The 17,467-nt window shown below is 34.8% G+C and overlaps 1 protein-coding gene across 2 annotated transcripts; it reads left to right on the forward strand.

Annotated features, from left to right (window-relative positions):
* The first annotated feature begins 763 nt into the window (after positions 1 to 763).
* Positions 764 to 16,748, forward strand: LOC139685739 (small glutamine-rich tetratricopeptide repeat-containing protein alpha-like). 2 transcript variants are annotated; one of them, XM_071582796.1, is made up of 7 exons: positions 764 to 930; positions 1,291 to 1,492; positions 4,511 to 4,623; positions 6,239 to 6,388; positions 7,016 to 7,258; positions 10,593 to 10,658; positions 15,873 to 16,748. In XM_071582796.1, the coding sequence occupies exons 2-7, from the start codon at positions 1,295 to 1,297 to the stop codon at positions 16,183 to 16,185; spliced, it is 1,083 nt and encodes a 360-aa protein (XP_071438897.1). In that variant the 5' UTR covers positions 764 to 930; positions 1,291 to 1,294; the 3' UTR covers positions 16,186 to 16,748. The 2 variants fall into 2 exon arrangements, with proteins under 2 accessions (XP_071438897.1, XP_071438898.1); XM_071582797.1 differs by having other exon boundaries at positions 766 to 801.
* The last annotated feature ends 719 nt before the right edge of the window (positions 16,749 to 17,467 follow it).

Consider the following 17,467-nt stretch of genomic DNA (forward strand, 5'->3'; position numbering starts at 1 on the left):
CCTATGTTTAGGAACTTCCTATACTTCTCACAATAAATTAGACATTTTCTGTTGAATTTAAAATATATTGAATTTCCATTTTCTCTGATTTTGCCTCGCAGCTCTATATTCGATAATTATCAATATAAAGTTACGAGGATCGACTTTTACCTAAATAGTTTTTAATGTGGCAAATTCATGGGTCTAGTTAATATCAAAATGTTAGCCAAAAAGTACATAAACAAATTACGAGTTATTTTTTAGCTCATTATATTAAGATCCAATCGGTTATTACTCAGACCTACACTTTTCCTATTCTAGTTTTTTTAGTAAAATTTTACAAAATAAATAAGCTGTCCATAATCCCGCTTGTGCTAAAAGAATCAAAGCCAAGTTAGTTTTTGATCACATTTCTACGCCAGATAACAAAGATGATCTTCTAAAATGGGTTAATGTGATTTTAAAAACAGAAAAAAACGTTAGCGGTGCATATTAATCAAATCCTGGAGTGCTGTTTCATTGGAGTTTTGGTGACAGAGAGAGAAATGAGCTCTGTACTGTTAGACGGGATCACCTCTTAAGCGTTGGTTTGAGAAAACAGATTTCACTGTGTTTGTAAAAATGTAGTAACCGCACATTAAGTGAGGAATATAATACAAATACGTTTATCTATGTAGTTAAAACTCCACACAGGTTTGAGCAATTTATTTAAACGTGGCGGGCTAGTTGAAATCCAATTGGCATTTCGGTACTCATTTTCATCCTAATCCTGAGAGATGGCGCATTATTAAAAGAGAATTGTCGATGTGGAAAAAAAGACGGGTGGTTAATTTAGATAACATAAAAACGAATTGTTTGTGGGAATAGGTATAATATTATATAGTTAATATTTATGTGTATTACGGGAACCATCCGTGAAAATATATTTTTCTAATGGGTCATTGGCCAGAGGTGTGTTGTATTGTAGCTGAAAGTTTTTGATGATGCTAGTTAAATTATAAGAAAGTTAACGTCCTTCACAAATGGCTGAATTATCAGTTGTGTAGTCGAGTTTGTTGGTAGTGTATTATTTAATGGAGTTACATAAATGTCGTTTACTGTGGAAAATTAATCCTTCTCGGCATTAATATAATATGGTTGCTAAAATTGGTTTTATTCTCATCGTTTCGTGCCTGCAATCGAGGCGTTCCTTTAGTTCGTTTCAATGTTTGCCGTCAAGCTTTGTTAACAATTTAAGTAATTTAACTGAAAAATCCAAATTTTCGCGTTTTGTGTGGTCACATAATCAATTACACTGCCATTTACTTTCAGAACAATGAAAGACCTCGTGATAATAATAGTTAAGTACCTACGAAAGGAGTTAGAAGAAAATCGTCTGAGTCCGGATGCCGCGGAAGCCGTCGAGGTAGCTGTTCAGTGCCTAGAAAATGCCTACTCCATTTCCCCAGATAATTTAGGAGCCTGTACCATGGCCCTGGAAGATCTATACCATGCTGCATCATATTCTGCCGAGGTTAGCGGATATATGTAACTTTTAAATATAAGAGTCCGTTTTTTCTGGTAGCCAAATGTGTTTTGTAGAATGCATGATTTCTTGAAAAAATCACGAATGGCTTGAAAGTTATTCACTTGTCTAATAATGAATTGCGAAAAAGAATCTGAGCTGGTAGATGTAATGATTTATGGAATTGAGGTGAACAAGGTAATTGTTTGACTGACGATTAAACAACGTGGTTTCTTTGAAAGTTGACCCTTTATCATTATGCATTTATCTGAAACACATTTTTGACCATGACATCGTGTTTTTAAACTTGAAAATAACAAAGACGTTTACAAACTCCCTAGCCCTAGGTGGAGAAAAACCCACCTCTGCAGGTTAGACTATATTTTAGAGTATTAGGAGGTCTTGGTTCTGTTTAGTGTTTGGACCAAAATGTGCTTGTTCAAACTAAGATAGTTAAATATAAAACCACCTTTATTTATGTATGCCTCAAGGTCTTTCCTAGCCCATCATGGCCCAAAATTATATTGAAAGCCTTAAGGATATGCTCGCAGTCACTCGTTACATATTTAATATGTTATGCTAAACATGAATAATTTGAATTGTTTTGCAAGGTGACACTTTTTTAGATAGGTGAAATGAGGATTATCTGGTTGCTCCTATCACAAGATGAGTTAAACAGACGAGGAGCAAATATTGTCTTTGGTTAAGCTCTTAATAAAATGTTTAGTTGAACTTCCCTTCTGGTGTCTGGCCAATGGATTTCTATCAGAGAAGTACCAAAAGCGAAACTTTCTAAATGTTTGAAATTGATTGTTAATAGCTTATTCAGAAGGAGAAATATGTAAAATAATGGGTAACTTTTTCCATTTCCTGTTTTGGATGTCGATGTAAATTATATTTTAATTTTCATTCTCATATTTTTAATAAACATAAGATTAATTAAATGAAGTTTCATTTTATAACATTTTGAATTTTTTTAGTGGTAGATTATGTAAATAACGGAATATATTGGAAGTGAAGGCAGTTTTTCTTATATTTTCCACTATGAAACGGAGATGTGGAGGTATATAGCCGCTAATGTAATGTTAAAATAAAACCCATCACAGTATCTAATTCTCAAAATTTAAGTATGTAACTGAAAACAATTGATATTAGATCGTAGATTTTTGCAGCGTTCAGATGAAAGACTCCATTCTCTGGATGTCACCGCGTAGGTTGCCACCGTAAGACGCTCGTTGAAACACGGTCAAAACTATTGTCAGAAAAACAACCTACACTGTGACATCCCAAGAATGGAGAGTCTTGAAAACAATTGATTTAAAGACCAGTATTCTATGACTCTCTGTTAGGACGTAAGCTCCTGTTAAATGCTCTCTTATATAGTTTTAGAGAGAAGCCTCTAATGACTGATGTGAAATAGATTCAAGCCACAGGAGTGATCTGTATAAGGAAGTAAAGTATGGTATAATGAAATTCTTACTGTTATTTTATAATTTTGTGAGGGTAAATATTACAGCCTAGTCAAAATATTCTTTATTTATTAAGCGGGGATTGAGATGGTGAGGTGGCTATCGTACTGGCTTCCCACCCAGAGGGCCCAGGTTCAAATCCCAGTGGTGTTGAATATTTTTCAGTGGTATATTGATCCCTACTTGAGGTACTTGGTGGAGGGCACTGTAAGTGAGTACGCCGTCAGTCAGATGGGATGTTAAACTGGTGCCTTTTGTAAAGAGTAGGCTAATGCCGGCGCCAGGTTTCTCTCCACCCTTCATCCTTTCCTGTCCATCCCCTATGGTGCAAATGGCCTCAGCTGTCGGTCGCCTCCCCTCAAAACTACTACTACTATTAATTTAAGTTATTGAATAACAGTGATGAGCTAAATGAATGTCTCTAACAAAGCAGAATGAAAGAATGTTATGGCTAATGTATTATGTTGCCGTTGAAATCTCAGATTTCAAACTAGCTGAGGAGTAGGCTAATGCTGACGCCCGGTTTCTCTGCACCCTTCATCCTTTACTGTCTATTCCTAATGGCACAAATGACTTAAGCTGTCAGTCACCTCCCAAAAAAACTACGACTACCCTAGTGATGGAGTAGCTGTAAGTTTGTCTCCTAATTCATTAATTTTGCATTGTTTGTGTGTGATTGAGATACACGTAAGTCACTGTTTCCCAAACACACCCTAGTGACCTAGTGTTTGTTCTCTATATTGGTCTTACTTGTTACTTTGTTTTTACCTCCACTCATTTAAATAAACCTTGTGCCAATCAAGTTTACAGTCTCGGCTATTTCCTTTTCCGTTTTTGTACGACCGTAGGTACGTTCATTTTGAATTTACTTTGCAATAATTATTTTGACATGGGGCTTTTCAAATTTATTGGTTTTATGTTAAGGTGTGTAAGTATGTATGTATTCAGCATCAAAGTAGAATACATGATTATAGTTATCAGAATGAAATACCTACATTTTACAGATGAAATGTACAGCAGATTTACATTATCCTAGGGTTAAGATGTTATGTATTTAAATTAGTGAAGTGCCTACCTCGATAGTACTTCGCAAGTCATATTTTACATGTCTCGTAGCAAATCTCTGAAGAGAAATGGTATGTTATTTGTGTTATGACTTCATGATTTTTAACAACTTTAAAGGTAATCATCGCATCTTGTGGAGAAAAGATTGATGCTTTTGCTCGCTTTGCCATTTATTGATCCTTTATAGTCTTCAAATATTTTTAAAAAATCACCAAAAGTGAACACGAAATTCAGTGGTGTAAGATGTAATGAAATACAAATTTTAGACTGCTGACAACCTTTAGCTACAATTGTGATATCCCACGGTTTTGTATTCGACAATTAGCAATTAATCATAAAATGGTTTTTGTAGTTTAGAGCCAGTTAGTTATCTGATAACTATCTAACTCTAACATGTATCCATGAGTCACAATACCACCCATTGAAGTAAGTTTTCTCTGATTATAATACCTAGCTCCAAAGTTGATATTAATTAATGCTTTAATACTAACAGGATGGCAGACAAGTTACACCCGAACAAAAGGAAGAGGCTGAACGCCTGAAGCTGGCAGGCAATAAACTGATGCAGGAGTCTAGATATCTGGAGGCTATTGAACATTACACGAGGTATTTAAGTTTATTAAGGGGCAATTAATAGCTTTTTTGCATTAATGGCCAAGAAATAATTGTATATTTAAGATAGAAATAAACTTCGAAGGTCAATTCTGTGTTGGGCAGAAATATTCTGAAGGTGATGGAACCAATGCATAATGAAAAGTAGTTCAAACCTCCACACTAAAGCACAAGACCTGGCTCCTGATGTGTGAATTCTTAGGGGAATTACCGGCCCAGCATTCTACAATGGGCACATCAGATCTATTGGATAACGGTAAGAGTAGTTAACAAAACGTGGAATGAGAGCTTTGATTTTCTTGAAAAATACAAAATAATAGTTCATAAATTAAATAATGAAAAATAAGCTAAAGAAACTTCCTAACATCATAATCTTGAAAGATAAAAGACATAAATTTTCTAAAATCTAGTGGAGAAAGAAAGAGGATAGGGAAAATAGCTGTTTAAAAAAAGAGGATGGAGATTTAACCGTAGAAGAGAAAGAATAGCCTTGATGCATTTAAACATTGGTATACAAGTGTATTTAAAAAGGCAAAAAACCAAATGGATTCTTTAGATTGAGCACTGCATTCTTGCATTTGTCAAGGTGAGGCAAAAATATTGAAACAGCGAACTCGAATGTTTATAGGAAAAGTAGGAAGATGAGGATTATCAAATCAGTAAGGGAAGACAGCATTTGAATTGAGGAGCTCAAATAGGGTGGTAGTGCAGTTTCAATTTACATAAATCTTTTATTCAATGTTAGCAAAAGCAACAAGCTGCCAAATGTTTCAATGCAGGCATATGTAACCCCAATTTTCAAGGGAGGGGATAAGCCACTAGTTGAAAATTATATACTGGTAAGCTAGACTTCAGTTACCTGCAAGCCTATTGAAAAGATAATACCTCATTACCTCTAGGATTTGTGGTAGCGCAAGAATTAGCTATTTAGTCACCAACAGCTAAGGGCACTCATGTGAAAGTCAACTCTTTAAGTTTCTGCCAAGATATGTCCTATTCCATAGATGCGGGAACAGAAATGGATCCAAGAATAGTCAACATGTCGTAAGCTTTCGACAAAATTGACCATTATCACCTTTCTATCAAGTTGGGGCAAATACAGTAACTGAAAGATGTAAGAGTAATCAATTGGGTCAAAAACTTTATGAAGGTTTGAACTCAAAAGGTCTAATTAGAAGATATACATTCAAATGTAAGGAGGGTAGTTTCGTGGGACTGCTTTTGTTTTTGATCTACACAAATGATCTACTCCTGGCTAAAATTAATTCTCAAATTAGACTTTTTACTGGTGATTAAACATATCAACATGAAAATTGAAAATGAGATATTGGTTTTTTAATTGTGCAGAATGTGAAATCAATCACATTCATCAGAGACTTCTGTGTATATATCCTTTGGGGGTTCACCTATATAATATTTCTTCTCTTTATTTTAATTCCCTATAACTTATTCCTCAGCCTTTCAGTGTATAAAAATAGTATTTTATATTATTATTTGTCATTCTAGCATGTCGACTGTGAGTAAAAGAGCATTTCTTGTCTATAAAATACTGTTTAAGATGATGTTATGGTATTACTATTTTTATACAATGTTTTATTTCCTCTTTCAGGGCTATAGGGTTGGACCCAAAAAATACAGTATATTTCTGCAATCGTGCGGCGGCTCATATCCAGACTCAGAACTTTTTGGGGGCCATAAATGATTGCCATGAAGCAATCAGACTGGACCCAAGCTACAGTAAAGCTCATAGCCGTTTGGGGTAGTTATATTTTCTACACTTAAATAGTGCATGGCATTATGGAATGTATCAGTTGGTTATTTCTTGGTGTTGGTGAAACATATTGTTTATATATAAATATATATATATATATATATATATTTATATTATATATATATATATATATATATATATATATTTATATTATATATATATATATATATATATATATATATATATATATATATATTTATATTATATATATATATATATATATATATATATATATATATATATATATATATATATATATATATATATATATATATATATGTGATTTCTAGCAAAGCTTAGAGTTTTGGCACTTATCATCATGAAATTCTCAATTAGGGGCTATTACTGAAAGGGTATTTTTTTGTTTCTCATGCACTTTAAAAGTTCTCAACTAGTAAAAGTTATGAATAAATGAACTAAAGATCTTCTCTGTAATTATATTTTAATTTATGCTGTGTATTTACAGGGAAAATTGAGTGAGGTACCCTAAATGAATTAGGAATATAAAATAATATTTCTTACTCTTTTTCCTATCTTTATAAATTTTACCTTCCATATGTTTTTATGTATTAATCACCCCAAGGTCTTTCACCTATGTTTCTCTTATATTTTTAGCTATGCATATCAGGCAGTTGGGAATAGAATAAAAGCAAGGGAATGTTACTCCAAGGCTCTTGACCTGGAACCTGAGAATGAGAGCTATAGAAGCTGTTACCAAAAACTCCAGGACCAGGGGACAAGTGACACAGGACCTTTTTCAGAGCTTTTCCCTGGCTTTGACGTGTCAGCGATAATGAAGAACCCTTTATTCATTCAGATGGCTTCACAAATGTTAGAAGACCAGGGAATGCAAAATGCGTACGTATTAATTTAAGCCTGATGCTAAAGTGTTTAAATATTTCATGCACTACCCAAATGTGGCAGTCAATTTCTTCTCCTTGGGATGAATTCTATTATAATTTTATGTTATGAAATGTAGGGAAGATTATCTATCCCCTCATGGTTCCAATGGCCCTTCACCCGCTTAAAACAGGTCAGTATCAAATGCAATTTTTAAGTGCGTAGTGATACTTGAATGTTTGTATGTACTTAAAAATTAGCACTTCAGTCTTTTTCATCTGCTACTCTTGCTTCTGTTGATGAATATTCAGTGAACCATCTAAAAATCTATTTACAGAGTAGGTTTAATTATAGGTGATCAATAAAATACCTATTATGAGCATTTTCAAAATGAATTCCAAAATCAAGGTGTATGTACCTATATTGCTGTTTTATTTTAAATGTTTTTAAAATGGGTAAATGTTGCAATTCATCTTGTTATAACAGCATGCCTAGTTACTCACCCTGGTGTGATTTCTTTGACATTCACACTCATTCTTATGTAAGACTACCCATTGAATTTGATGGGGTTGGCATTAAATTGACTGAAATCATTGCTTGTGATTTCAAATAATACTCGTGGCGCCATTTTAGTGAGAATGGATTTCACCTACTGAAGCCATTAAAGCCAACAAGTCCAACAGTTGGGAATATATCTTGCTCTTCATGCATGTAGTGGCTTACTTCCCTAAGCCTATACCTGTATATGACAGGCTTTTTACCCTTGTTGAAATCACTTAATCTCTCAACCCCTTGACCCCCTCCTGCCAACTCTTCTACTCCACCTCATCTCCCCCTCCCTTTAGACCAGTCCTTCCTGTGGCAATTCAGCGACTGATCACTCAGGCTTTCTGGAAGCTAGAAACGCTTGTAATGCTCCCCAATTGTGAAGGGAGTCAAGTGTCAGTGCTACTTTGCCATATTTCATGAAAGCTTGTCTAAAGGAGTCTGTTTTATGGGTTTACATTTTTATGGGTAAGGTGTACCTTATAATGATACGGGTTTACCTTTACCATAATATTCCTTGGCTGATCAGAGATAATTTATTGCAAACTTATTAAGTAGTATTTAGATACAAGTGTACATGTTGCATATTTGCCTCGTTGGTACAAATTTACAGCAACGTTCTTAGATGTACACTATTTTTTCAATGGGATTAAATATGTGCAGTTGTTGCCAGTTGATTGTTACTCATCATATGATGGTTACCTTTTGAGTTAAAATGAGATATCCTTTGCACTAAGGTATGGCTTGATTAAAAAAGTGGCATAACTATTTGGTGTTTTGAAATATTTTACCATTCATTTTTTGTCTTCCATTATTTTTACTATGGAGCCACAGTATTGCAGCACCCATTTATTATTGGATGATATTCATTTTCCTTGTTAATTTATAGCAATGCATAGTATGGTATTAAAGAAATGGAAAACATAATGATTGCAATTACTTCCACTGCATCTAGGCAATTTTAATGTAACTTGTTCATCCCGTTACATTTTCTGCGGTGCGTACATTTTCCTGGGATATCAGATGGCAATTCATGCTTGGATTATTATGTAAATAAATTCAACTCTCAATTATTATTTTAGTAGAAAAGGCAATGAAATATTTGACCAATCATATTTTCTCTTACATTATTTTTACTGGATAGCCACAGTATGTCTACACCCATTTAGTAAATCTTGCTTTTACTGAGGGTGGTTCGAATTGTCCATGTGTAAATTAAAGTGTTTATTTAGTTTTGGACAAATTGATTTTATTTTTGAAAATAGTCTTTTTTAGGCATGTAAATATTGTCCATAGATTCTCCAGTTTGTTGATCCTATCCAATTAATATAATTGTTCTCGCCCTGCAAAATGGGTTTTTGTTTTCACAGTCATATTGTTGTCTGAATGAATCTCCTTACTGTCAGCAATTTCTTCAATCAGACTACTGGTTTTAGTCCTAGGGGACTAATTTAGATTATTGGTTGGATGAGGAACATTTTGGAATGTTAACCATATCAAATTTACTCCTACCACTGCAGAGGAATTATTTGTTTTGTCATGATTGAAAAAACTTTGGTGGACCAATCATGAGATATTTCTTAGCTGCTTGATTTTAACATGGTCTAATGATGATGTACCTATAATTGTGCGACAAAGTGTGTTCAAATAGTCAATGAATTTAACCCCTGCAAATCTCAAAAACAGAGCCAAAATATTCCCAAATGTTGGGAAGGTTTATCCTCTTTTGCTGCAGATTGTCCAGTGGCATTCCATTGCTTGAACTATTACTTGGTTTCACACGTGTAGTGTTGTAGCCATGTTTCGTCCACAGTGATTGGGGGACCCTTTAAACTGAGAGGGTTTTTATAAAACAGCTGAAAATTAGACTGGGAACATGTCACATGTTTTGGTTTTTGGTCAGCTGTGAGTAGTTGTGGCACCCATCTTGCAGATCTATTTAATTTTCAAATGTTGGCATTAATTATAATGTTTTCCTATATACCTAATGCTAATACATTGGTCATCTCCCATACCTTCATTCTGACATTACCCATTACTGTTTAATGAGATTTAGCAATTATTTATAGATTAGTGACCTACACAAAGCATTTAGAAGTTCATTTTCACATGTGCTCATATAGCCACTTTATAAATTTGAAAACACCTGTTTGCTGTTATAATCAAAGGTACTTAAGTAGCATAATAATTATGAAGTTTCTATTTAGTCTCCAGAGAGCTTTTTCATGAAATTTTTGACGAATGGCATTCTCTTTCATCTATCACTTAAGTTGTTTGATACAAACAAACTAAGGTTAGAATAATAGACTGATTTGGCTGAACCTTGGTGTGTGTTCATAGGACTATATTAGTATTAGTAGTATAATTATTATATACATATATACTAACTGAATGCAAATTTGATGTGCACTTGTGCTGCTATTTTTTTCGATTTGTGCAAAGTCTTCATAATGCCATCTGAAATCATCTAATGAGATTAGTCGTAGGTATTTCCAATACTTTTATAAGACCCTGGAAGAAAAATTTTGTTATCAGGTGGCCATTTATCCTGTATTTCATCTGAAAAATATGGTGATCCATTAATTACTAGTAATACCATCTAGAGAAATGATAGCAAATGGTGTAAGTAGACATGACAAAGATGTTTGCAGAGAGGAAACTTGCCTGAACTGTAATTTAACATGTCTTACCATTGTATTATTATTTAAGTACATTGCAGTGTCCAAAAAATAGTTATTTGATGGCCACAAACGTATCAGGTGCATTTAAAGTAATGTATAATTGAATCTTTCTGTCTTCCTCACAGAGTTACCAGAATATTATCCGGTCAGTCACCCTTACCTGTTGTTCAGGTTGAGGACCTTATCAATGCGTAAGTAAATATGTGGATATTAAAATTTGTGAATGCTGGCAGCATAAATGAAAATCATAGCTGGTTTTTAATTTAATATAGATTTGGGAATCACACCTGCCAACTAGAAATACATGTCTAAGCCTTATCTAATAAGAAAACCAAACACCCTGTGCTATCATGAGTCGGACATCTATTTCACATATTTTCTGCCTGCATGCCTCCAATATGTACAGCATGGCTTATTTTTATCATCCCCATTCTTTTCATACCTAACACTATCCCCTTCAACATCCCATCAGCACTCAGAACACATCACATCGAGGTATCTTGCTTCCTTTCAATTTCCCTGAGCACCATCCTCCCCCACCATTCCCAGTAGTTATTATTTTTTTTTCTGTCCATTTTAATTTTTCCGTCTTGCTCCACAAATAGCTCAAAATCCTTTCAACCTGCACCTATCATTAGGCTGCAACAACTAAGTTACCATGCTATGCAAAACAATGAATTCAAAATTTGTACTATTCTTTTCCTAACATTTTTATTGAATGGCACTTTCATCAGCTCCGTCCTCTTTATGAAAGCATCTATGCTTAACACAGTTATTCTCAATATGTCCCCGATACTTGAGCCAATTTTTCCAGAACACCTTCAAGAAAGCTAAACTGTTCACCCTGATCTTGTATATGCCCTGTAATTTTATTTTTTGATATAGCCTCCCTGTTCCTTAACCATTGTTTTCTGTTCATTGGTTGTCTTCTTGTGCCCATCTCCCTGATTTTCTAGTGTACATAGTAATGATCTTAACCATTGGTTGACTTGTTCATTAAAGCTTGGTTGTCCATAGATATAAATGATTTTATGACTTTCCCAGTGACTGTCATTCCTACCTCCAGCTCTTTCCATGTCTCCGTCACCACATCCTTGAATATATATTGAAAAGCATTGGTGGTAGAGGACGTCTCTGTCTCACCACCCCCCTGTAACACTATTCATCTCACCCTCCATCTGCCACATGAATGTATGCAGTCAAAGACAGTTTGTGGGTATGTTGTACATAAACCCTGTCTTTTCATATCTTCTTTGTAATATATTTAAGAATTTTGCCTATTTATCTACTACTTCCAATACCTTAAAATCCACTAATCAACTAAATGTTGCTTTCTCTTTCTTTCTGCTTTGAGATTGCATGTGCTTCTCCCCTGCGAGAAATGGATTAATCTCATACAAAATAATAGACAGTGGCAGTATAAGTGGTTCTTCCAGTCATTATAAATTTTTTGATTGTTTCAGTTTGATATTATTTATCATTTTCAATGTAATGTAGAACTGTGAGGTTGCATTCCTTGTTAGAAATTCCAGTCATTGCTGAGATTGTTGTTTATTATTCTGGGCATTATAGTAATGAAGAAAGTATCTTTTTATTTATTAATCAATGTAATCTCCTGAAAAGTTGTTTTGATGTACATAATTTGAATATTAATGGGACTTCTAAGAAACAAGTTAAGAGTGAGACTTCGCAAAGACTTATTCTTCAGTTATTGAAATTGAAAATTCAATTGCTATGTGGCTCCTGTTAAATATTATTCAGGACTTGCAGAAATGGAGAAACAAATCTTTTCCTTTGCCCCGAATTCTTTGACATTGTAAAGATAAATTCATTCTAATGCCAGTCATGTTTTCTAAACATGTGTTGGTTTGCTTTCCGATAATCATAATAAGTAGTGAATGACTGCCCTTGGCATTAGCGGTCACTATTATTGTTAATTGCCAATATTATGACTCATTGCTATTTTCTCAGCTACTAGATAAATTTGCCAAATGACACTTAAATTTAAGACAGTGTTCTGACATGATTTACTAATGTTTGAATATACAAGCCTTGTAAACCAATTGGGCATCAAATGTTTCGATAATATTTATTAGCGGTTGATATTTTGTTGCCTTTTGTATACACATTATGTCACTAATGTTTCATCCGATTTATAAATATTTCAAAGACCAAAAATATCAATAAATGGCAGAGCAAAATAGAGCATCAAGCATTTCTTGATAAAATGTCATGATCATCTTTATAGTGGTTAACCTTCATGAAGTGAAAGCATAAATAGCATATCTTCCCTTGAAAACATGTAAATTATCATTTGAAAATAAATGGATATTATTCATTTTTTGTGTGCAAATTTTATTAGTTACATTTTGTGCATAGTTTTAATAATATTTCTGAAAAAAAAGCTGCGAGAAGGAAGCCATAAGAGAATAAAAGTAGCTGTAGAAAAGTACTCTAAAGCGAAATAATTGAAAATCAAGAATAAGGTGTGAGCATAACGGATCTAGCATGCTCATACAATTGATCTACTTCAGTGATTTGCACTGTCATCGTTGACAAGGACAAAATCAAGGGTAGAATTTAGATAGAATCCTCTAAAGGTGTGAAAAGAATATCTGAGTAGTTAACTATTCTCAGTGATGTTAAGAATTGCTTTTCATGTTGATAAACAAAATGCAATTGCAATGCAAGTCTAAACAAGATTATCATTTGTGGGAAAGCGAAAGTGATTTTTGCTGACATTGTTAGGAAATGCCAGGATCATTAATGATCACAGAAGTATTTATATGGAGACATGTATAGTTTAAGAAGTTCTAAAGAAGAAACAGAATCCACAGCATTGTTAGGAATGGTGATGCAGCAAGCTCTGACTCAAAGCTAACTGAGAACATAATCTGTGACTTCAATATTCTTGTAGATTCTGAGGGTTACCTGTCGCAACAGTTTTTTACTCCTGATAAGAAAGATTCTGGAAGAAGATACAAGCATGAACCATGTACGGGGTATGGCACTTATATCTGGACAAATGAACCTTCTGTTTAAAAGCAAATTTATTTTAAAAAATACGAATAAAAATGAAAATCCTTATACATACTAGTATTGATATCTGTCAAGGGTAGCATTACTCAATGTAACCCCCTTCAGCTGCAATGACCGCCTCCAATCTTGTCCTGAACCGAATGCATGCACTCTTTTAAACAGCGCTGTCCATATTTGCGAATGCTGCTACAATAGCGGTTCGTATAGATACGACATTAGGGTGCCTTGTCTTATTGGTGACTCTTTCGACTGCACTGCAAATATAATAGTTGAGTGGGTTCAAGTCCAGGCTATTCAGGGGCCAGAACTCCTTTGACCAGAACATATCATCGTAATCTGAGTGCCAGTTTTCGACTGAATGACTTGTACGAGCTGGTGCACCATCCTGTTGAGAGACATTGTCTCCCTGAGGCCACAGTTACCATCCTCGGTTTCACCACATACTTCAAAATTTGCAGATAGACTTCTATGATGATAGTTTTTCCCTTTTCAAAGAAATGTGGTGGCATAATATCACCTCACTGGACACAACACCTAGGAATTGAACACTAGCCGGAAATTTCTTTCAAGCGACGATCAGGACATCCTGTGAGCCAGCGATCATTTCTCAGATTGATCTTTGCATCAATGGTGTAAATTATTTCATCAGAAAAGAGTCTGATTCGCCCCACTGCTTCATTTTTTAGAGAACCCAATAGCAGGTTGCAGCGAGCAATCCGCTTTGTTCTGGCAGCCTTAGACAGCATGTGCCACACCTTTATTGCATAAGACTTGTATTATAGGTCCTCCTCTACCATCCAACGCATTGCTTGCTCACTAACTTTGCTAAATTCCTCTGAGATCAGCACCTGAGCGTTTCCTCGAATGGGGTTTATTTGCCGGGTTGGCGAAACCTTCCCCAGACTTCTCCGAAGCATTATAGAAAGTTTTTCTTGAAAAATAAAAAGAAGTAATTTGGTGCTAAATCAGGGCTGTACGGAGGATGACCCATCAATTCGACATTTTGGCCAGTCAAATAGGTAGTTGTTTCAGCCGATCTGCCAGAGCTTGCATTGTCATGATGAAGAATGATCCTTCGTTGCTGATTCTTTTTCCCTCTTTCACCAAGCACTTGTGGCAAACAAATTCTTGTGTATCATTCAGAATTCACAGTTCTACGTTTCTCTAATGGAATGGTTGCCACATGTCCAGTTATTCAGAAGAAACAGGTGATCATTTGCTTCGATTTTGTGCATGAATCACTTCAGTTGTATTTGGCTTGCCTTGGAAGACCCATATAGTGGATTGCTGTTTTGTTTCGGGCTCATACGCATAGATCCAAGATTTATCACCTGTGGAGATGTTATACTCAGCTTTTGATGCACCGCGATTGTATTTCTTAAGCATTTATTTCCACCAATTGACCCAAGCATCTTTTTGAGATTTAGTCAAATCCAGAGGGATCCAATGCAAACAATATTTTCCTCAGCTAAATGTTCATGCAATATCTCATTGATGCTCATCATACTGATCCCCAAGGATGCCTCAACCTCATGATAAGTCACATGGCAATCTTCCTTTACTAGTTCTTGCACAGCATCAATGTTTTCTGGGGCAGCAACTGATTTTGGACGACCTTCACCACTTTCATCGCTGAGCTAAGTAGGCCTTGATGGATATCATTATACCAGCGTTTCACAGTGGCAAAGGATGGGGCTTTGACAACAAAAGTGGGAGCAAGTTGATCGATGCACTCAGGTCTTAATAATCCATGTCGAAATTTGTAAAAAATCATTGCCCGTAGGTGTTCACGAGTTAATTCCATTTTTTGCTGGGACAATATTTTTGAGTCACTGTAAACAACACAAGTTATGATCAAAGGGCAAAATGTTCTGAAGGAGGTTAGCATTAATGGGGTCAAACTTTCAAGTGGAAACGTCAGATGGTGCCTAAAGCAATTAGTGTTGTCAAGGCTCAAAATATAAATAGCAAACCTCGCATAATTTTCTTTGCATAAACCTTGTACTTAATTTATTTTATTCAGCATGGAATTCACTATCATATTTTACATTAATTTATTTCAGAAATATTTTTTCACTAAACAAGAGTTGACTTGGTGAGAAAGATAAGGGAACAAATTGTTCATTGTATGATGTTCCAATATAGTTTGCAAATCTAATGTAATGAGTATGTCATGTACAAGAAAAGTTGAATTGCTCCGTGATTAAAATTATGCTTGAGAGAGCCTCTACTACACTAGGTTTTTTACAAATGATAGCTAATGCAAGGCCAGTGAATACTGTTCTTTCTAAATTTCAGACTAATGAAAGCCCAAATTATTTTCAGCAGCTCACTGTTTTGTAGCAAAATTCTTCATTTTTATACAGGGGCCAGCATTTGGCAGATCAACTACAGAGCCAAATTGATACTCAGCAAGAAGGGTCTAGCACCAATGGCAGGACACCTGGTGGAATGGGTGACAATGAAGTGCAGATGGCCAACCAGGAACCAACAACGGAACAACTTCCCAGCTCATCTTCATTGCCAACTCCACCAGCAGGCTTTGGCCCTGAGTCCACGAGTGCTCAGAATTCTGTGGGTGTAAGTGGGGATGGGCCTAGTTCTTCTGGCCTTCTAGGAAAAGATGGCCAAGACCATTGTGATGTGGACAGGAGTAATGGAAGAGATGGTGCTAACTAGTATAATTGACTGTTTAAGGGCTCATAACTTTGTAAGTTAATGTGTTGTGTTTCAAAACCTTTTCAGAATTTAGTTAGTACAAAGAAATTTTCGTTAAATTTCACGTGTTTCTCTAATTTGTTTGCTGCAAGTTTCCTTTTAATTTATGACTGCTTACAATAAATGAAGGAGAAACTTGGAAAAAAATATAGTGCGTATTTAAGCTTATTTAGTGCGTTTTAGAGCAGGAAAAATTTTAATCTTGACTACATTTGAAATAAGTAATGTTCCTTTTCCCTAAGTCGCAAAAATTTGTTTCTGGAATGAAAATCTTGAATCTTATTATTTAGTATTAATCAAAGTGCAAAAGGTTATAGTATAGTGTTTTATTTAATAAAGCATGTATTGTTAAGAACTGACAAGTAATTGCTACATCAGCTGAATCCCTCAAACACACAATATGCTTAGATGTATGGGCAATGTGCCCTTCGTAACTGTTTAATGAAATGAGTGCAGTCCATTTGTTAAAACGTGAAAATAATAAAGTTTTAAAGAGGTCAATCTTATGGGAAGACTGAATCTTACATCATATGAATTATTTATAGTGGTGGCCAGGAAAGTGGTCACTGCTTGATGTCCTTTAATAAAAGCATGCACTTGAAATCTTTATCAGTTCAAAAAACTGTTGGCATGCAATGACAGTTAAATCAAATTTATTATTTTAGTTTGGATGTATTGCATATGCTATCTCCATTAGCAGTAGTTTATCCATAAACTGGATCCATTTTTATTCTGTTTTTCAGGTATGGGATGACTTTGCCAAGGACTTGTGTCCTTAACATTAATTTTTCCTTGGTAAAAGAGATGGATTGATTTCTATCATCAAATTAATTCTTGAGACCACTTTTTAAATTCGAATGCCTTGTTGAAGTATCTATAATCGAATCAGGATCATAAAAATTTAATGTCACCATTATTTTCGCCCTTTAAAATTTTTAGCATTAGAATTTCCCTCATACCTGTAAGTGCATTTGTAAGTTCGACCTATTTTATGGTCAACTCAATTCAACTATCATTAAATTCTGTATTGAAAGTAAAAGGGGATATCGAAAGAAAGTACAGTACCTATAAATAGGAGAAGGACAAGAAAACCATGGGTTACGGAGGAGATGATTAGAAAGATAAATGAGAGAAGGAAATGGAAGAATGTAAATAGAGGGTCGGGTAGAAGGAGGTTCAAAGAGTTGACTTATAATTTCTGATGGGTAACAAATAGAGCAAAAGAAGTGTGGAGGTAAGTTTG

Source organism: Hetaerina americana, unplaced genomic scaffold (genome assembly GCF_022747635.1).
Source record: "Hetaerina americana unplaced genomic scaffold, ioHetAmer1.1.p SCAF_12, whole genome shotgun sequence".
Lineage (NCBI taxonomy): Eukaryota > Metazoa > Arthropoda > Insecta > Odonata > Calopterygidae > Hetaerina > Hetaerina americana.